Here is a 22,480-nt window from a genome sequence, read left to right on the forward strand (position 1 = left end):
TAGAAGAGGGTGGAATAGGGGTTGAAAGATTGTATTGAAAGTCATTAATTTATACAATTACAGTTTTAAAAATTTGTTCATAAATCATAAAAATATACGAAATATAATGTAATTCAACATTTTTTTTTATTTAATCCCTACAGTGGTGAAATAGGGGTTGAAAGTTTACATAGATTTTCACGCAGTCAAAGTCGCGGGCGTCCGCTAGTGCTATAATAAATAAATAAATAATACGCTGGCAATGAAATTTTTATTAGGTAATTTAAAGTTTGTCACTTGCGTAACGTGTTCAGGACTTTTGCAAGGTAGGGAATCCATAAAAATACTTCCCAAAATATCCCCATGGCTTTTCGGAACAACATTGCTGTTGTATTCGCCATTGTTGTTATTGTTGTATGAAAAACAAAAGAAAAAATGCCTGTAACGAAATTTACAATACAAAACTAATGTAAGTACCTAAATATTCGCATGGCAACACTGAAGGGTACTCGAAGCATACTCGTGAAAATAACCAAAAATATTTTTGTCTTACAAACAGCTCTCTACATTTTTCTTAGTTTGATTTCATCGTCCTGTTTTTGTTTTATTCTATTATCTCTTCTGATACTACATTATAATGACGAGTTTCAAGTTGCACCGAGCAAATGTATTTATCGACGTGATTTTGTCATTTGTATTTTTTACCTTACGGTCTGCCATCCACAAGGGTAGCTATCGGTTAGTGAGGGACCGTCCCAAAATCGTAACCGCACTCTACGAAATATGTGTGTCTCTTTCATGCGTCACTATCCCTCTCGCGGCTAACGAAATGAAATGTTGATTGGGCCATACACTCTATCGTCTATCTTCCAGTTTCTTGTGTTAAATATTAGTAAAATTTAGTTTTAATGAATAAATAGTTGTTTAGTGCACGTAAATTTGTGATATTCGTTGGTTTACACGTGGAAGTGTTGCGGTTGTAATAATTTTAGCGTGTGCGAAGAGCGATGTGCCGCGCCGTTTCCTTATCGATTTTCTCTATGCTGCATTAAATTACTATTTAAATTGTGAATGCGGACAGCAATAGTTACAGTATGCCTTAAGAATAAAAGTATAACAATAGTTTTATAAAATTTAGAGGTGCTTTACCGTAGTTCGATATACGGCAGTTATATATATATATAGTTTTTTAAAATGTTAACCTGAAGCAATAAAATCTAGATATTAATGTTTTACTAAAAATGAGATGATAATGTAGAGATCGCCATATGCCGGTGATCGTGCCCCCATTGTTCTGGGAATGGTTAAACATTTGGTTGATTCAATTTCTCAAGAATTTATATCATGAAATCAAAATGGTAGGGCTAAGAGGCGGTAACAGTTCCCTGGGGGCAGTGTCTCACGGATGCGGACTCCACGGTGGTCAGCAGAATGCGCTCGACTTGACGCACCGCTTACAAACATCGCTCGGCATGCAGCACAGCGGTGCTACGCAGACGGTGGGCCAGCACAGCAGCCATGTGAACCTCGCGAGCCATGCTAACCAGTCGAGCCACATCAGCCACGCGAGCCACGCCAACCAGGTCAATCTTCAGACGCTGAGCAGTGTATCGCTCCTCATGTCCCAACAGACCCCCGTCAATCTGAAGCACGAACAGAACACTCGCTACTCCAATTCGAACTGCATGCTGCCATCACATCATTACAGACTATTGACGCAAACCAGTAAGTACAATGTAGTGTTTTACAGGGATACATAAAAATATACCTTTACCTCATTTTTGTGCAATATTTTCTGTGCATTATTCAACTACATAACGATAAGATTTATTGTTAACTAGCTTTTGATGTTGTATTTCAAAATATTGTGTTCATAGCGATATGGGTTCGTAATGTACCGTGAATTAACGATTGTGTATACGCGTATATTGTTTTGTGTTTTAAGAAAATTTCCTTAGCATATATATCAGTTACCCTCGGGCGTCCACACCACACAGTGAGTTGATTGTTCAGCGGGCACTGTCCACAGAATAAGTATCACCATCATCATCAACTTATTCTAATAAATATATGGAAGCAAAATTACTAAACAGTTTTTCGTAGTTGTTAGTGCTTTAGCTTCGACGGTTGGACAGAGGCGCAGTGGTGGATTTACAAGACGAAGGTCGATCCCCGAGTGGCGTGCATAAGGTTGTCGATCAGGGTATGCACTAGTAAGAAAATTAACCAAATATGCAGTACTTTAATGAATGTATGAAGTGCATGCCACTGCTGGCTGGTGGGAGGCTTCGGCCGTGACTAGTTACCACCCTACCGGCGAAGATGTACCGCCAGCGACTTTGCGTTCCGGTATGATGTCGTGTAGAAACCGAAAGGGGTGTGGATTATCATCCTACTCCTTACAAGTTAGCCCGTTTCTATATTAGATTGCATCATCACGTACCATCAGGTGAAATTGTACTCAGGGGCTAACTTGTACAGAATAAAAAAAATATCTTACGAAACATCGTGGTTATGTACATTTATGCCAATAATAATTATTATTATTTCCTAATTATAACATTAATTATCAAATGACTTTCAACTCTAGGCAAATGTGTTACTATACCTAAGTTATACAGAAAATATACTAGGCTCCCATATCACCAAGCTGTTGGTGATCAAATACTGAATATATCTACTTATTTTTATTTATATACTGTAATTAAAGAATGGTGGGTCTTATCAACAGTACCTGTTTTCAGCGGTTATTTTTAAATTATGTAATTTCATTTTAATCGTTATTTGTATTATAAGATAATTAACCATCAGGTTTGCCAAGTGTGGAATATATTTTCTTTACTTGTTCGAAATTGCATTGTTTCAATCGTTGCTATATAAAAGTCTTTCTAAAAAAATAATTGTTTTCGTGTAACGTTTTAAGAATTTACAGTAAATTCGGAAATAGAAGCCGTAGACAAAAAGGACAGAAAATCCAGTTGACTTCTAAAATAAGATGTAAAAGAATCAAAAAGTAAAAAAACTCATTATAGCATTCATAATTCATAACTCGTGTAACCGATGAAAATAATTTGTTAAGAGTTTTCATCATTAAATATGTTCTAAAAATATACAAACGTCCAAAAATAGCTAGTCCTTAACCTTCTTGGTTGCCGAAGCTTTTAATTTGGCAAGTTCACATTATTCTCAAACCCAGTATTGCGTGGTTTACAGACTAATTATTTAATAATCAGCACTAATATAATAAAGATGAAGAGTTTGTTCGTATGTTTGGTTGAACGTGCTATTCTCAGGAACTACAGGAATTGAAAATTCTAATTGTTTTGGATAGTCCATTTATCGCGGATATATAACATCACGTTACGACTAATACGAGCGGTGCATTAATGAAAAATATGAAAACAACGGAAAATGTATTTCTCCTGTCTGAATTACCTACTCGTTCAGTAAAAGTTTAACAAAAATCAAGTATCACGAAATTGTTCCACTTTTAAACAGTTTAAAAAAAGACAACATAAATAAGTCTTATAGGTATATTCGGTGAATATATTTTTTTGAAGTCGGTTAAAAACACAACTTCTTTTAAGGTCTTGTCTAGATATTCCACTCAGACGAAGTCGTGGGCGTCAGTTTAAAATTATTAATAGAATTGTTGTCAAGTTACAGACAATAATAAGAATGAAGTGCTACATGATAAAAATATAAGTGAGAGGTACTCGTAGGTATATTTATTTATGATAGCCATACACGGTCCGATATAACCACGTGTAATGTGTATGTATTGCATGCCGGCATGACGTCCGGTAAAACTCATGGTGATGATCGCGATGTGATGTGTGGCTCGACTTGAAGCAAAAACAAGACCAACACTCGACGAGTTTTACACTCGAAGAGATATGCCGGCATGCAAATCTGACGTCACCCAGACGTGGGCTTTTTGACTCACGATCTCGGGGGCGCCCGGACTGATACGCTCAGGCCAAAACACCCTTCCCGAACGGCCCTCTAAGCCAAGGTCTGAGTCTCAGAGGAGACGCCTTTAGAGAGTTGATCCGCCCATCTACTCTGCTTCTGCCTTCGGGCCCCATCAGGCGATGCTTCAGCGCTCCCCCAAACCCCCCGGTGACGCTCTGAGGTCCCATAAGGAGCCTACGGCACTTACACAATCAGAAAAAAAATACATACATGTGGGTATATCGGACCGTGGGTGACTAACATTACAGTCGCTCACGATAAGCCCACAAAAGTTACCTATCACCATTTTATTTATTAGTATTTATTTAATGAGTCTTCAGTACTCACAATCAGTATTTAATGGTTACCTGTGAGTTGTAACCACCGAATTAATCAGCAAATTATAACCAAATAGTGATTCTTAAGTGTAGCTATGTGTTGACAGAGGCACCATGTAGCGGCATTTGTTACTGTAAAAGTAATTGTTACTAAACTTGTTGAAATAAAGTCGAAAATTAATTTAGACTAACGGACGCTCGCAATTTCGTACGCGTGAAATTAAATTTTTCACCAATTCCGCGGGAACCATAGATTTTTACGAGATCTAAAGTAGCCTATGTTCAATAATCTGCTTTATCTTGTAGTGAAAGTGTCATTAAAATCAATTCTGGCGTTCCGTCGGATAAACAGACAGACAGTAAAATGTTACAAAAAAAAAATTGTTAGTGATTTAGTATCGTGTAAATAACTACAAGAATTTAGTTATTTGTTATAATCGTGAAACAGTTATTTAGAAATTATAGACGGAAACTTCAACGAAACCTCGGCGATAAGTTGTAGTGTTAGCTAATTTTGACATTTGAGTTTTGATAAAATTAATTATTAATTAACTAGTGGACGCCCGCGACTTCGTCCGCGTGAAACTTGATGTAAACTTTCAACTACCCCTACCCTACCCTACCCTACCCCTACCCTACCTCTACCCTACCCTTATTTTTCTTTGCTATAAACCTCACGGAGCCCGAGACCTTTCCAACGAATGCAAAACCGTGGAAATCGGTTCGTGCGTTCTGGAGTTATAGCGTCAGGAAGAAAAACCCGACTTATTTTTATATAGTAGATTAATTTATTAATTAATCATTAAAATAAAAGCTCCGAAAAATGGTTTACTCGAGATGGATTAATTATCCTAAACGTTGTAACAATGCTAGTTTTCATTTAGGGACAAGTATCGTCAGTAGTCGATTTCTACATGACCGTTGTAACTTGTATACACTTTGATAAACAATCAGGGTTCTACGAATTTTGTAACAGTGTAAAGCCTTTTTCCTGAACAGTAGTTAATACAATGGCGACTTTACCTTCGTGCCGTTTCAACGTTGTTATCAGCTGTAAAATTAGTAGAAGTTATTTTTATGACAAATATATACAGGGTGTCCTGTAACTAATAATAAGACGCCTATGGTAGTTACACCACCTAATAATCTATAACTAATTTGAATAGTTTTTTAAAGAAATCCCGGATTTTTTCATGTTAAACTGGTTGTTTGATGTGACCATTTTTAACAAATATAACTTGAAAAATAGCCAAATTTTAATTTTTGACAAAAAATTAAAAAAAAGAAAAAGACTTTATAACCGTAACTCTAAAAGTTAAGAACTTTCCAAACAAACTTTCAACTTATTTTTTTACACCCTTCTTAATTTGTTTTCGCGATAAAGAGTATCTTATAATATTCTTCGTATTATGGTCTCAAACCGTGCCAAATTCAATTTGAATTTTCTCATGTTTTTTTTTAAATTTTGTATAAGCAAACGCTTAGCTGCAATCACGCCTGATGGTAAGCGATGATACAGCCTATGGTTTAATAATATATTAATAATATATAATAATAATAACCATGATGCCCGGTCAACATAAAATACGGACAGACAGACAAAAAACCGAAAAAAAGAAATGTTTTTGGTTTCAGTATCGATTATATGTGTACAGAATTTTACCTGTTGTTGTTGGCGTTTTATCCATTAATTAAGGGTCACCCTGTATTGTATTGTACAATGCCTGTGTAAAAAAAAGCAAATAGTTACTGGTACTCGTATTTTAGTAACCGTTTATCTACAAATTTTTTTTACTTATATAAATTTAACCTGCGTGTAATTCAAATTGATTCAAGTAAACTTACTGTTACTACATATCTACAATCTCAATGAGATACATAATTATATGTTTAGTTTAGTTTTTTCACATCATCATTATTATTAGAATACTTCAACGGTCGCTACACTATATTTTTTTTAGATATTCACGTCTCAAAAAAATTTTTTTTTTCAATCTAGTAACACGATTGAACAATTTAAGACCATTTAAAAAAAGTGTCAACTAGTCTATTGTTAATTTACGGAGTTCGTATGATTTAAGTGTTGTTATTTCGGCATCGATAGGACCGGAATGCTACCATCAAACGGGGAGCGCGGGCAGCTCGTATATGCCAGGCGCTGGGGCTTCGCAGAGCACCTCGCAGACCATGCGGGGGCAGTCCGCACCGCAGCCGTCGGCCCCTCCAGCGCCGCAGCAGGACATGTCGAAAACTAGCATGGTAAGTTTTTTTTTTTCTTTTTTTTTAATTTATTTTTTACAAGTTAGCCCTTGACTGCAATCTCAAATGTAAGTGATGATGCAATCTAAGAGTAAAACATAAAAGATTATATAGATAAACGTCCTTACGATATTTGGCATTAACTAACTTCGATCATTCGAACTGTGACGTTCACGTTGACGTATACGCGAATTTCTAAGGAGTTGAAACAGCGCCATCTAGTGGCACTGTTACACAACTTTTTCAATTCCATAATAAATTTGCGTTTACGTTAACGTGATAGTAATAGTATGAAAATATTGAAAACTCTCACTAGGCACCCTGTTTGGGTACGGACATAAATCGAAGATAGATGAATAGACTATTTGTCGCAAAAATAAAACTAAAGTTTGGAAACGCATCTTTTCTCGGATTTTTTTTAATTCTTACAAAGTTAGCCCTTGACTACAATCTCACCAATGATCGCAGATACCCTGTTACTTTATACACGATTTAAAAAACTGTCAGGCTGTCACGCACGGCAATGCTGTGTTGTGACGCTGTCTTCAAGAGCTGATCAGAAGGTAGCACATAGTACGATGTTATTTTTCGCTTTTTAGTTTAGTAGAAACATTTTTGTGATTTAAAAAGTCTGTTTTTACCCCCCCTTCTTAGTGGTAACATGACTGTTATAAGTGTAAAAAAATATTAATTATTTTGATTGTATGTAACCACGACATTGTTTTGTTATTATTAGTACTTAATACTCACGTACCTCGGCCTTTACAATTAATAAAAACAATGTTAAAAATACTATTTTAACCTTTTATATATAACTCCCCCTTTTTTATCCCTACGAAATATGAATAATCAAAATCTTCTTTGTTTCTTTTTCTTCTCATTCTCATCACTATACTCCTAATGACACTCACAACCCATCTGGTTAAAAAGTTATCATCAATACAATTTAATCAAGCCCAATCACATGGTAGCTACTGTACACTATTAAGGAGTAACCTTAACTGTCTTTCGTCTCCATCATGAGACCTCAAATTACAGTCACGACCCATCTAGATGTAAAGTTCTTATCAATATAAATGAATCAAGCTCAATCATAAGGTAGCTACTGTACACTATTGAGGAGTAACCTTAACTGTCCCTCGTCTCCATCAGCAGACCCCTAATGACAGTCACAACCCATCTTGATGTAAAGTTCTCATTAATACAAATTAATCAAGCCCAAACACAAGGTAGCTAGTGTAAACCGTTGAGAATTTCCCTTATGTGTCCCTCGTCTCCATCACCAGACCCCTAATGACAGTCACAACCCATCTAGATGTAAAGCTCTCATTAACACAAATTAATCAAGCCCAATCACAAGGTAGCCACTATAAACCGTTGAGAAGTTCTCTTAAGTGTCTTTCGTCTCCATCACCAGACCCCTAATGACAGTCACAAGCCATCTAGATGTAAAATCTTATTAATAAAAAAATAATCAAGCCCAAACACAAGGTAGCTAGTGTAAACCGTTGAGAAGTTCCCTTATGTGTCCCTCGTCTCCATCACTAGACCCCTAATGACAGTCACAAACCATCAAGATGTAAAGTTCTCATCAATACAAATTAATCAAACCCAAACACAAGGTAGCTACTGTAAACCGTTGAGGAGTTTCCTCATCTGTGCTACGGCTCCATTATCAGATCGACACCAGACCTTCATTAAATGAACGTGTTTTAAAATACTTAATGAAAACATTAACAAACGCACTAGTAGCTCCTATAATATTGGAAGGTTCCCCTCGATTCCTCCAGGATCCCATCATCAGATCCTGACGTGATTACTATGGGACCAATCGGAAAACAAACCCTTTCAAACAAAAAAATGATTTTTCAAATCGGTTCAGGCGTCTTCGAGTAGTCGGTGAACATCCATAAAAAAAAAGATTTCGATGAATTGATAACCTCCTCCTTTTTATGAAGTCGGTTGTAAAATAAACATTGTTATAAATAATTGGGAATTTATTGAAATATATGTTTATCAAAGAATCTACCTGTGGCATTTGAATACAAACCTCTGTAGGCGGGTGATACCGATATCAATAGAAAACTCTGGTGTTGTGTATATTCCTGCGATGAAAGGGCTGTAAGCTCTACCATTATCATGTAAGGAGAATAATATCGGTATGTTATTTTTGTGAACCCAATGAGAAGTTATAACAGTCTCGGTACTATTTATTTATTGTTCGTCTACTGAAAATAGATTTTTGGTATAAAAAAATAAATATTGGGCTGCCTTTTGTTGTAATAAAACAACTTCTTAAATGTCCCTCGTAGGTGTAATTTTTGTATATGACAGTAACTGCATGAAAATTGCCTCAAGAATTGCTAGAAAATATATAAAAAAAATTAAAATATCAACGTAAAATATAAAGTTTTACAATATTTTATATACATAATTTGTGGACGATTATTTGCCACGATAATGATTAGACACGAAAAAGGTTTGTTCCATAATTGAAAACATATATTACTAGCGGACCCGGTCAAGCTTCGCTTTGACTTTTGTGCACTTCTTCCCTACCCCTACTCTACCCTACTCCTACCCCTACCCTAATAACTCCGTAAGAATCATCCTGGTACTTCAAGGAGTATTCTAAAAAAAAGAGAAATCGGTTCGGCCGTTCTCGAGATTTGCGATTAGGAAGATTCAAGATTCATTTTTATATATAATACTAGCTGACGCCGCGCGGTTTCACTCGAGTGGTTCTCGTTCCCGCAGGAATACGGGAATAATATAGCCTATAGCCTTCCTCGATAAATGGGCTATCGAACACTGAAAGAATTTTTCAAATCGGAGCAGTAGTTCCTGAGATTAGCGCGTTCAATCAAACAAACAAACAAAAAACTCTTCAGCTTTATAATATTAGTATAGATATACTATAATACATATACATCATACAGTCTAAGTACCGATGGACGTTGGGGTCAAAATACTAGAGTAGCGACCCCGTGCCGGAAGTGCAGTGTTAGTCGACCCCCACTAGGTCGATGTACCGCATCAAACGAATCACAAGGAGTCGATGGATGCAGGCGGCTCGGAATTGTTTTGTTTAAAGCTCCCTATACAAAGCCTACATCCAGCGGTAGACGTTGATAATGAATTTTTCCGTGGCGCAGTGGTATGCGCGGTGGATTTATATGACGAAGGTCCTGGGTTGCTAGTTACCACCCTACCGACAAAGACATACCGCTAAGCGATTTAGCGTTCTGGTACGATGTCGTGTAGAAACCGAAATTGTTGTGGATTTTCATCCTCCTCCTAACAAGTTAGCCCGTTTCCATCTTAGACTGTATCATTACTTACCATCAGGTGAGATTGTAGTCAAGGGCTAACTTGTAAAGAATAAAAAAATTAAAAAAAAATCACCCATCAAACTTCAGTTTTATTTTATGCGACAAGTAATCTATTCATCTAGATTCGATTTATGTCCTTACCCAAACTGATCGAAATTAGTTAATGCCTAATATCGTAAAGATGTTACGTGTGCGTTTATTATATTAGTATTGATATTCGCTTAATCTGTTATGGTTTTACTCTTAGCGCAATGAGCCATTTTCCTCTAAAGGTCTAGAAAAAAATCCGCTTGGGGGGGGGGGGAGGTACAAATATACATAATGACCGTCAAATTATAGTAAGCGACATTTTTTTCCATATTTGTTATCATATGTGTCAATTTTAAAACAAGTAACATTTTCAAAGGGTAATATAAATAGCTTAATAAAGGGTAATAAGGGTTCTATAAATAGTTGTACTACCGATAAAATTTTAGTGTAATATCTTTTTTACTTAAAGGATTATTTTTAATGCAAAGTGCAAGATTAAATGGTCCGGGACTTAAGGCGAAGGCTTGCATGTCGTCGCTTAAAATTATCTGCTAATAAAAATCTAGCATCCTGCTAGTATCGACTGTCAGATGAGCTATTAGCAAATACACAATGGTTTTTGAAATTTGTAGGAATAACAACGTTTTTTTTATTTGTTATCACAATATTTATTTATTCTAATTACAATAAGATGTACGTTTGACGTTTTTTTCAATAGAAAATTCAAAACATAAACCCTCTCATATCATAATATAAATCTCGTGGGATAAAATAAAACCATATCAAGGATAACGTACTCGTAGGATACTAATAGTTAAAGGTAATTTTTATAATCGTTTCGTCCGTCCTATTCAATAGAAATAATCAAATCTTTTTTTCTTTTATCTTTTTTCTCTTTAAAATATTAGTATAGATATTTTTTTATTTTTAACAAAAATACTCTGAACACATAATTATTTGTAATAGAATCTAAGCTAGAATCTACAATTATCATTTTTTATCGTAAAAAAAATTGCAAATGCCCAAATATAATAGAATTCCTTGAATTAAGAGCAAAATGTTGTAAGAAAATTGTCACCCCGGTCAAACAATTAAATTATCAAATTCCTATTTCAACCACAAAATAAATGTAATACCACAAATTCCTGTAAAATTTTGTTTTGTTACAAATCTCCATTGAAAAAAACGTCAAACGTATCAAAACGTATATAATTGTAATTGAATTTACGGAAGATTATATACCTAAAAAAATCAAAAAATTGCAGAATAAATTGCAAACGGTAATGAAAACAAAATGTCGTTGGCATTGATGGTGATTTCAATAGAAAATTCAACACATTTGTACCCCCCACAGAGCTACCCCTAGCGGATTTTTAATACCTTTAAAGGAAAATGGCTCATATAGCGCAGATTGTAATTGAACAAGCCGAAACTAATGGCATTTATTTCGGATTTAACTAAGATGTCACTTCGTAGCCTTAAAATGAAACCTTTAAAAGGAATATCGATTATTAATTTGTCGTGAAACATCGCCTTATCTAAGTGTAAACAAATGTTGGCGCTCGCTAATTAACAGATTTTTGTAATTAAGAGACGTGATTTGTATTTTTTATTATTTTCTTGAAGAAAAACAAGTAGAGTGGCTAAAACCCTTGCAGCGTCTGAAGCTTTTCCATCAATAATTATTTATCAGTCTATTTTAAATGTTCTCTTTATGTGCCACCCACAACGTTTCGAGATTTCCATTTAGTATACCTTTTGATTTGGAGAAGCTACGACGTTCGTCTAGCTGCGAATATTTAATATCGGTGTGATACAGTGAAAATAAATTCGTTTTTATGTAAAAAAGAATAACGTCAAATGATAAAAATATCTAATATCGGCCTATAGAAATCATTATCAGAATATTTTGAACGGCCCACTCATTACAGGGCGTCTTTCCCTAAAGGGCTCTTTTACGCGGCTCCTATCAAAAATGATATGGATATGAAATTTCGTATACGGATTGGTTATGGATATAGGAATGATTATTATACCGGATACGGATATGAATGTGAAAATATTTCGGATTATCCGGTAGTTTCGGATAATTTCGGTTTCGGATATAAAATTTTCAAAGAACAAACAAACAATGCGCGTGACTTGTGTGTCGGCTGCTCTCGGCAGATTAAAGCAACTTATCGTAACGTGTTTCGAATAAGCTCCGCCTCATCCGATATTATCCGAAACTTCTTTTTTCGGATTTAGTTACGGTTACGGATAAATTTTTATATACGATATCGATAGTTTCGGTTATGGTTACGGAGCATTTTAACATCCCTGGCTCCAATGTGGGTTGACGGCTGAAGACCATTATCAGATTTTAATTATAATAATCGGGACCGACGGCTTATTACGCTCTTCGAGGCACGGGGGTGTGAAACCACCGAGAGTTCTCAATGGGGATGATGACTAGTTTTGAATATATTGATTTTTATTATTAAACGGGTAGATAAGGTCAATGTTAACTAATTTATACATAAAAAGCAAAGATTGTCTGGATATTTGCAAAATAAATAAGATTATAAAATTTCAAAATCTATTAAAAATCTTTTATCGTAATTAGATGAAAATTCATACATTAAATGTGATATTTTTTAAAAATTTGAACTATAAACATAAACGCACAACATAACAAAGATATTATTAATTTTGTTTGACCGTCCATACAAATCAAAGATCATTACTAGCCTACGACGTCATTAAATCGTACCATTTTGTATGGGGCGTTTTTCAGAAATCTGCGGCAGCGCCGCTAATCTGACCCTTTAAATCTCTTTAGCTCCGAAAGTAATGATCGCAGATACCCTGTTACTTTTACAAAATTACTTTAGTATTACCATACTCTTAATTTATATACAACTAGCGGACGCCCGCGACTTCGTCCGCGTGAAACTCGATATAAACTTTCAACTATCTCTACAATACCCCTACTCTACGTTGAAATTTTTCCTGAATTTTCTTTGCTATAAACCAAACTTTCCAACGAATGCAAAACCGTGGAAATCGATTCGTCGTTCTGGAGTTATAGCGTCAGGAAGGAAAACCCGACTTATTTTATATAGTATTTTTAAAAAACTGTCATCATCCCTATTTCGGCCTTATAATTTAACTCAAGATTATTAGAAGATAGTAAAGCTCAGTATCTAATAGTCCGACCCAGGAATCGAACCCAGTACCGTGAGCCCTTATAAGTTAAACATTATACATACTAACGAGGCAGTTTTCCAAATACAGAGGTATATAGATTCTCAAGAGCGTACCTACGAATGGTACCTATAAAACACCATTTGAATGAATGAAGCCGACAACAGTTCTAGGAAATTGAGAGACGATGTTGCCGACCGGATTCATATATTTGCCAGTATATACGGTACCTTACGAGCTTCCAGACAATGTATGAACTATTATTATGAATATTATTGTCCATTGCAACATTTATACTACAGCCTTTCTTGATGAGTACTGTTTACCAACAAACAAATTATAAATGAGGGTATAAATCACTAGTCATTTCACACCTAATAATAATTATAATTAAATTATTCTTAAATTAAAGAAAAAAAAATTGATTAATAAGCTTAGAACAATTAGATACGGTTAGTATATTTTATATAACATTTTATAAACAAATCGTACATAATTTAAAATAAATAAATTATGAAATGACATGTTTTCTACCTACATTTCTATCTTTTTTTTTTTCTCATTTTCTCATTTCTCATCAAGAAAGGCTGTACAATAAGCATACTCTTGCAAGTTCGTTGATAACACTCCCATAATATGCGGGCGACAGGGGGAAAGACTGCGCGGGTTGTGAGTTTTTCATTCATCGCTACATGCCCCCCGGCTCGCGCGCAATATTGGGAGTGTTACGAACGAAGTTGCCAAGCTGTAAGCATTCTATCATTGCCTAGAGATTGTATGTAATATCTCTAGGCGATGTACAAGAAATAGAGTGTACTACATATTGGTTGCTTAAGTATGTGTACTAGTCGATAAGGGGAATTTGCTCCGCATGGTATCGTAGGCGTATGGTGGGTTAGGGTTATGATAGGTAAAGATTAGGGTTTCCCCTACTCTTTTCTTTTAATACTTTAGATTAGGGTAGTAGAAAAAGTAGGTGCCCATAAATCAAAGCGAAGCTTGACCTGGTCCGCTAGTTAACTATAAGCACTTTTGAAATTACAGACCGACAATTTAAAGGACATGTCCCATTTTTGCATGGAGGCTGGCCCTTAATTCCGAGTGTCAAATAAGCAGAACCAAATTATTTTTATCTTAAAAGAGCATAAAATATAGGGCTTAAAACCAAAACTAAAAAAATTTTTGGAACCCGCATTTTTTTTTAATTAATTAAATAAAATTTATTTTTTTCATTAGCTGACAATTAAGAATTTTTATCATGGCAACATGCTTGTAACTCACAGCCTGACAGATTGTCAGTGATCTTCGCGTAGTAGCGTTCGTTTATTTCGTTTTTAAAGCAATTTAAAGATTTTTTTTTGTTTAATACTTCTCTGTCTACGATTTAATGTTTCTTTTCAATTTGTGTCTTATTGACATTTGACAATATTAAATGACATTGACAGCTTACACCGGATGTGAATTTAATTCCAGGTGTTTTATTGGCTGTTTTGAACACTTTTACTGTATTGCTATGATTAATTTGTAGACAAGGGAGCGAAACAAAAAAAAAAATATTTATCTAATTAATGCGGGTTCCAAAATTTCTGAAAATTATTTTCTCAACAGCAATTTGTATCTTCTATCCGTAAAAAATATTATCGACCTGTTTATAAATTATGAATAATAAAGGCCCATTTTGGGACATGTCCTTTGTTTATATGTACAGTATTTATGTAAGAATGTATGATATATATCAAACCTATCGATACTTTAGGTCCTTACATATGAATTTGGCGTTTTGTAAGGGAGGAACATGAAGTATTTTTTTTCTAAGTTAGCCCTTGACAACAATCTCACCTTATGGTAAGTGATGATGCAATTTAAGATGGCAGCGGACTTACTTGTTAGGAGTAGGTTGAAAATTTTCACACCCCTTTCGGTTTCTACATGAAATTGTACCGAAACGCTTAATCGCTTGGCGGTACGTCTTTGTCGATAACTAGCCACGGCCAAAGCTTCCCACGTGCCAGACCTCGATCAATTATGAAAACCTTAGTCGACCAGGGATCGAACCCAGGATCTCCGATTTGTAAATCCACCGCGCACACCTCTGCGCCACGAAGGCCGTCAATTCTTTTTAAATATGACATATTTATTTAATCAAAGTTGCCATTGCTATCGCTTTTGCCATCTTATTATAGGGAGTTCATTGATCCCATTATCCTTTTAGTTCATTGAACCATTACGATGAGAATCAATAAAATCTTTGAAGGCGCTTTGGACTGCCTCATCGGAGTTGAATTTTTTCCCTTGCAAGAATTTATCCATACTTCGAAAAAAGTGGTTACCTGTTGCAAAATTGTTGTAATAAACTGGTCAAACATCTAATTCTATGTTAAGTTTCAGATATATTTTTTCCTGTTTATTTTGATTTTTGTCGGTTACGGCAATCCAGCGGTTAGTGTTCGATTTGTTGTGAATTCTCGATTGACGAACGACAACGTCCAACGTATATAATTATAATAGAACTAGCGGACCCGGTCAAGCTTCACTATGACTCATTTCTTACGCCTATCGTATTCTATTCCCACCCTACCCAAGCAACCCCTACCCTAAAAAAAAATCGTCGTACTTTAGAATATTCTAAAATAATAATCGGTATAGCCGTTCTCGAGATTGGCGCTTAGCAATTAGCGATTCATTTCTGTATTATTTTACGGAAGATGATCTACCTACAAAATTTCGGAAATTGAAGAATGCATTGGAAAATTATTGGCAATCTATACTAATAATATTATAAAGCTGAAGAGTTTGTTTGTTTGAACGCGCTAATCTCAGGAACTACTGATCCGATTTGAAACATTCTTTCAGTGTTAGATAGCCCATTTATCGAGGAAGGCTATATGCTATATATTATCACCGTATTTCCACGGGAACGGAACCATGTGGATGAAATCGCGCTGCGTCAACTAGTAAAATATATGTAGAAGATACTATAAGAGCCGTGATAGCCCAGTGGATATGACCTCTGCCTCCGATTCCGGAGGGTGTGGGTTCGAATCCAGTCCGGGGCATGCACCTCCCAACTTTTCAGTTGTGTGCATTTTAAGAAATTAAATATCACGTGTCTCAATCGGTGAAGGAAAACATCGTGAGGAAACCTGCATACCAGAGAATTATCTTAATTCTCTGCGAATGTGAAGTCTGCCAATCCGCATTGGGCCAGCGTGGTGGACTAATTGGCCTTACCCCTCTCATTCTGAGAGGAGACTCGAGCTCAGTGAAGCCGAATATGGGTTGATGACTGTAAGAGATATTTTTTTAATTTTCAGGCGGGGCCCAACTATGTATCGCCGCCAAATCAGAGTCAGTCGACGCGGCCGCAGTTTCAAAATTTCTCCCAGTACAGAGCGACGCCGCATGGGAACCGTCCTACTACACATCCGAGGTACTAAAGTTCATTTTTTTATGGACCATTTTTTAATTTCAGTGTTGGAGTTTACTCCTTAATAATCGATTTTTCATATATAGCCCCCGGTATGAAAAAAATATGGGCAGTAAATGTAGGTTTTCGATTTATGGATTGAATTAATTCGAGGTTACTAAGCGTGTCTACTGCCAAGGAATTATAGTGAAACAAGTCTGAGGTTCAAATAATATTTATTCGATTGCAAAATGTTACAGTAAGAAATATACATATATACTATTAAGCGGACTACTATTTAGGATTTTTTTTTTCGGGTTGAGTAAGTGCCGATGGCTCCATGTGGGACCACTACGGAGTCACCGGGGGGTTTGGGCGAGCGCAGAAGCATCGCCTGATGAGACCCGAAGGCTGAAATAAAGATAGAGGACGGAATGACTCTCTAAGGGCGTCTCCTATGAGTTATTTAGGAATCGAGCGTCAATGTCGAGCGACCACGAGTGCCTGGGCGTCGCAAACCCGTTTTTAGTCGTGTAGCATAAACTTGCTTAACTAAGCATTGTGCGTTATAATAAGGCTCATTACAGACGAGTCTTATGGCACGCTACAGTAAAATTCGATGAACGAATAACAGCGTTACGTTTTTAGTGCGCAACCTATTCTGCGCACCTTTCAAAGTGCGCGCACGCCGCGGCCTCCTGCTTCTCGGTTGCACAGCTTTCCCTTTTCAGTCATCTTTTGAGACGTACATAGTGTATGCTGCGGGGCAACATATACCTATGTCGACAGTCGATCGGAAACGAGCGTCGGAGCTGACACACACCTTTTTTTTCTTCATTTATTTTATTAACCCAACCCAGCTAGCTCTATGACAGGGCCAGGCACATATCCTTATCGAAGACGAGATTTGGAGCTTAAATCCATTCGCGTAGCTTGCCATCGAGGGGCCTTGTATCAAAATAAATTGATTTGGGGGAGGGGGGGAATAAGAAAGATTGTTAAGGGGCGCCCCTGGATATATCTTCGAACGGGTGCTAATGTTTTAAAATCTGCAACCACGTCCGTGGGTTCAATTCCCACAACTGGAAAATATTTGTGTGATGAGCATGTATGTTTATCAGTGATTTATATATAGCATAGATTAAAGTATTCATAACACAGGCTAAGTTTACTTTGGGGCTAGTGATGTGTCTCTTATACTGTCGCAAATAATGCGGTAGATAAATCGGTTTCAGACTAGCGCTTTATACGCGCATATGAGCTCGTTTTTGGAAGCGCAGGTGCGCCTTTTGGCACACGCTCAAGTCGTACGAGCAAGCTGCGACAGTGGTTCGCGCGAGCACGCCTAAATGTGCCCGTATACGCACGTCCGATTTTTTGAAGCGTATACGTTGTAAAAAAATACGCTAGTCTGAAATCACCCTTAGTAAATAGTAGTATAGATTAAATTTTCTCTTTTTCAGGCAACAGCAGCCGTACATGGGTAGCTCTGGTGCGTCAACGACTGGTCCGGTCATGTATCATCCGACTGTGGTCTTCCAAACACCCATGGGGATACCGCAGACCTTTCAGCAGCCTAGGTCCAGCTCCACCGGGTAATTAGCTTTTTCTCAAACATGCTTGGAAATTTGAGGATTATTTTGACAAACTTCTTCGAGATAAATCGATGTTCTGGTCGAGCAGCGGCCGGCAATAGTTGTATCTAAAATCATATTTGTCGTGTAATTTAAAAATGGAACGCATCTTCTACGCAACATGGCGACCAAAGAGGTAACTTATCAAAGGTTTAATTTAAATTTTGAACTGGCTTGCACATAGAAAGCTGTTTAGTGAAAAAAAAAAAATACTTTGGCGCGTAAAACCTATTGTCATTAGTTGTTCGTCAACTTCATCATTGGTTTTTTAATACAATTTTAAGAATTGTACATTCATTAATTGTATTTTCAAATAAAAGTTCTGAATTGTACTTAGTTCAATTTCCGCGCATTATTTACTAAAAGTACTATAGAAAAGTACTATACAACCCTTGACCGCAACTAGGCATTGATGGACTTACGACTTCACACGTTCGTCGATCAATACCTCTCTTGCCGGCCACTGCAGTAGTGTACTATTAGTGTATTGTGTTGTGTATTTCATTCTGGTTACTCTGTGTGTATACCTTATCAGCCGATAGACGTCCACTGCTGGACATAGGCCTCTTGCATGGACCTCCAAGCGCAACGATCTCGAGCCGCCAGCATCCAGCGGCTCCCTGCAACCCGCTTGATATCCTCGGTCCACCTAGTGGGGGATCGCCCAACACTGCGCTTTCCGGTGCGGGGTCGCCATTCCAGCACCTTGGGACGCCACCGTCCCGGCTCTTCGAACTATGTGGCCCGCCCATTGCCACTTCAGCTTCGCGACTCGCTGAGCTATGTCAGTGACTTTGGTTCGTCTGCGGATCTCCTCATTCCTGATTCGATCACGCAGAGAAACTCCAAGCATAGCTCGCTCCATTGCCCGCTGAGTGACTTTGAGCCTTCTAATAAGGCTCATAGTCAGCGACCAAGTCTCGGATCCGTATGTCATCACTGGCAACACTGATCGAAGACTTTCGTCTTCAAGCACTGAGGAATTTCAGACGAAAAGATGTCGCGGAGTTTCCCGAACGCTGCCCACATTTTTGTCACAAAGAGAGTAAATGGTTAAATTTTATTATAGAGTTTACATTGTATTTTTATTAAAATGTTTTTTACATGCTGCATTCGTCGCTGTTGGCAGGAAGTCGCAGTTCGTGGATCATGGGTGACTAAATTATCTATATAAATAGTGAAAATCATAGACGTCGTGGGGGCGCCCTGGAGGTGCCGCTGCAACGTCTATGAATTTGTATGGGAAATAAAAAAGGGCAGTTTTTAGGGGTTTCCCGGAAATTATTTGATTTTTTCTCACCTTTTAAACCTTCCCTAAACCTCCACAAGACCAAGATAAGAGAAATCCGTTAAGCCGTTCTCGAGTTTTAGCGAGACTAACGAACAACAATTCATTTTTATATATATATAGATATAGATAACCGCCAGTGTTTATTTAATTTACTATTTATTCCAAGGACAGTGCCGTCGGGTTCTTTTAAAGTTTCTTTCAAGATTTTCTATTTATAATTCTATTTATAATTCTAGAATTTCTTTATATGTAATGTGTGTATTTCCTTTGCAGGTATTACCAGTACATGCCCTATATAAGCTACACAACACCAACGGGACCTCCCTGTAAGTATCATTCAATATTTTATTTTATTATAATCACCTCAACCTGTTATTTGAGTTTAATTCTTTTATACATTGTGAAGTTTCCTTCGTCTTATACCGAAATCCCACATAACGTTCCCAATGTATATTATCCATTAGTGTTATTATAAAAAAAAAGTACAATTCAAGGAGTTACGATTGTAACAAAATTTCAAAAATCGATTATTTTAAAAATCAAGTTAGAAAGATTTACAAAATTAAATGAAATGAAATGTCACTTTATCTTCGTAATCTAGAAGTTGTTGACCGTTTTTTAAGCCATTTAACTACACAAACTGGAATTTTCATGTAGCTTTTTAAACGACGAAAACGATTACAACAAAGAATCATCGATTCTATAAAAACAGTTTTTATAAACGAGTTAGATCGTTGATTCTTGATCTTTGACAGTAACTTCTTGGGAGTCAGGTCCTTTTGTGATTGGTCCGAGGCTGTTAATGATGATGATTTGTTAGCCCATGTTCCTACCAAAAGTACTGTATGCAAGTTTATATTTTTGAGCATGATGGCTAAGGGATATAGCAGATTTCAGCATCTTTGTTATTACATAAATTGTATAATGACCTTGAGTCGGCTGACGTTTCAAAAGTTTAACTAAGCCTAGACATTGAATCTTTCTGGCATAATCATAATCGCCGCCATTTTGTCGAGTCTTTAGAAAGTAGTATGTGTGTATAGAGGAAACATATACTAATAAACAATATCAAGTACGTGATAACCCAAAGTGTCTTTTTCTGATTGAGTAAGTGCCGTAGGCTCCATAATAGGATTTTAGCGGCGTCATTGGGGGTTAAGGCGAGTGCAGAAGCATCGCCTGATGGGGCCTTAAGGCAGAAGTAGAGTAGATGGGCGGAACGACTCTCTAAGGGCGTCTCCTCTGAGACTTGGACTTCAGCTTAGAGTCCCAAAGTGTTACGTTACCGAGATATCTAGAGCGTATTAAATATAGCCAATTTTTAAAGATTATTTATTATTCATAGTGTAGATCTTATAGACGTCCAAATATCTCGGTAGTGACACCTTGTTCACCTCAGTAGAGAGCCGTGATAGCTCAGTGGATATGACCTCTGCCTCCTATTCTGGAGGGTGTGGGTTCGAATCCGGTCCGAGGCATGTACCTCCAACTTTTCAGTTGTGTGCATTTTAAGAAATTAAATATCACGTGTCTCAATCGGTGAAGGAAAACAACGTGAGGAAACCTGCATACCAGAGAATCATCTTAATTCTCTGCGTGTGTGAAGTTTGCCAATCCGCATTGGGCCAGCTTGGTGGACTATTAGCCTAACCCCTCTCATTCTGAGAGGAGACTCGAGCTCAGCAGTGAGCCGAATATGGGTTGATGACGACTCCTTGTTCGTACACATGTCCTCTACCCACACATACCACTGTCAGTTTTAAGATATAAGGCGCATTTAGATTTGTCTGACGTATCGTGTCGTGACGCATCAGAACAGAATCGGTATCATACATTTTATATGGCAACGTTTACACTTAAGAGCTGTGACATGTCGTGATGGCTTTTGATGTGCCCTCAGACCAATTATAGAAGGACCTGTATCGCACTCATAGTCACGAACAAAATTGTCTGTCATTTTCTGAGGAAAACGAGCTTAGATTTAGTATATATCTTATACTAAACTAGAAGTTTTTGCCCGTTTTGTACACAATTCAATTATACAGAAAGGTGTTTTTACGGAGCTCTTTAACCGACTAACACGATTACAACTATTTAACATCGATACTATAGATACAGTTTTTATAATCGCATTAGATCGTTGATCATATACATTGACAGAAAAGTAACGTCAAGCGAGGCAGGTCCTATACAATAATTGGTCTGAGGATGTGCCGCATACAAAATGTATGACACCGATTCCGTTCACGATACGTCAGATAAATATAAATCCGGCTTTAGAAAAAAAAATGGCGGAGCGTCTTAGGGCAGTTTCCAGTTCCCTTTGAGTTTAAATTATTTGTTATTCTGGTTTAATTGTAAATAATTGAAGCGGTTGACGTGTAATAGTGTTTGAAATCGCAGACTATTATCCGTCGAACGGGCAGGCTTTAGCCGGCAACAGTGTGAGCAACGCGGGCGCGCGGGCCGGCGCGGCATCGCTAGTGCAGCCGCCTACGGCGCAGGCGACGCCGGGCCCGCTGCCTCACGCTCAGAACACTGCGCACATACATCCCGGCATGTCTGGTTAGTCTTCACACGTGGCGAGCGCCCAGGGACCCGCTATCCGGGGTGCTGCTGGACCCCCAACCGATATATACATTATTCAAAACTATACTACAGCCTTTCTTAATAAATACTGTTTACCAACAAACAACTTGAAAATGAAGGTATAAATTACTAGTCATTTCACACCTAATAACAATTATAATTAAATTGTTCTTTTTTCTTTTTTTTTTTCTTTTTTTTTTTATTCTTTACAAGTTAGCCCTTGACTACAATCTCACCTGATGGTAAGTGATGATGCAGTCTAAGATGGAAGCGGGCTAACTTGTTAGGAGGAGGATGAAAATCCACACCCCATTCGGTTTCTACACGGCATCGTACCGGAACGCTAAATCGCTTGGCGATACGTCTTTGTCGGTAGGGTGGTAACTAGCCACGGCCAAAGCCTCCCACCAGCCAGACCTGGACTAATTAAGAAAATCTTAATCTGCCCAGCCGGGGATCGAACCCAGGACCTCCGTTTTGTA

General features: G+C 37.2%; 1 protein-coding gene across 2 annotated transcripts in view; it reads left to right on the forward strand.

Moving 5' to 3' along the window:
- The window catches only part of LOC112047834 (eukaryotic translation initiation factor 4 gamma 3), a 65,074-nt gene that overhangs the window by 9,681 nt on the left and 32,913 nt on the right, over positions 1-22,480 (forward strand). The window contains exons 2-7 of one of the 2 annotated variants that reach the window (XM_024085097.2): positions 1,950-1,975; positions 6,376-6,530; positions 16,393-16,508; positions 17,948-18,079; positions 19,683-19,735; positions 21,798-21,974. In XM_024085097.2, the coding sequence (XP_023940865.1) occupies positions 1,950-1,975; positions 6,376-6,530; positions 16,393-16,508; positions 17,948-18,079; positions 19,683-19,735; positions 21,798-21,974 (659 nt within the window). Of the gene's footprint in view, positions 1-1,232; positions 1,705-1,949; positions 1,976-6,375; positions 6,531-16,392; positions 16,509-17,947; positions 18,080-19,682; positions 19,736-21,797; positions 21,975-22,480 lie in introns of those variants that run through there. The other variant, XM_024085096.2, reaches the window with a different exon arrangement.

This window comes from Bicyclus anynana, chromosome Z (assembly GCF_947172395.1).
Source record: "Bicyclus anynana chromosome Z, ilBicAnyn1.1, whole genome shotgun sequence".
Lineage (NCBI taxonomy): Eukaryota > Metazoa > Arthropoda > Insecta > Lepidoptera > Nymphalidae > Bicyclus > Bicyclus anynana.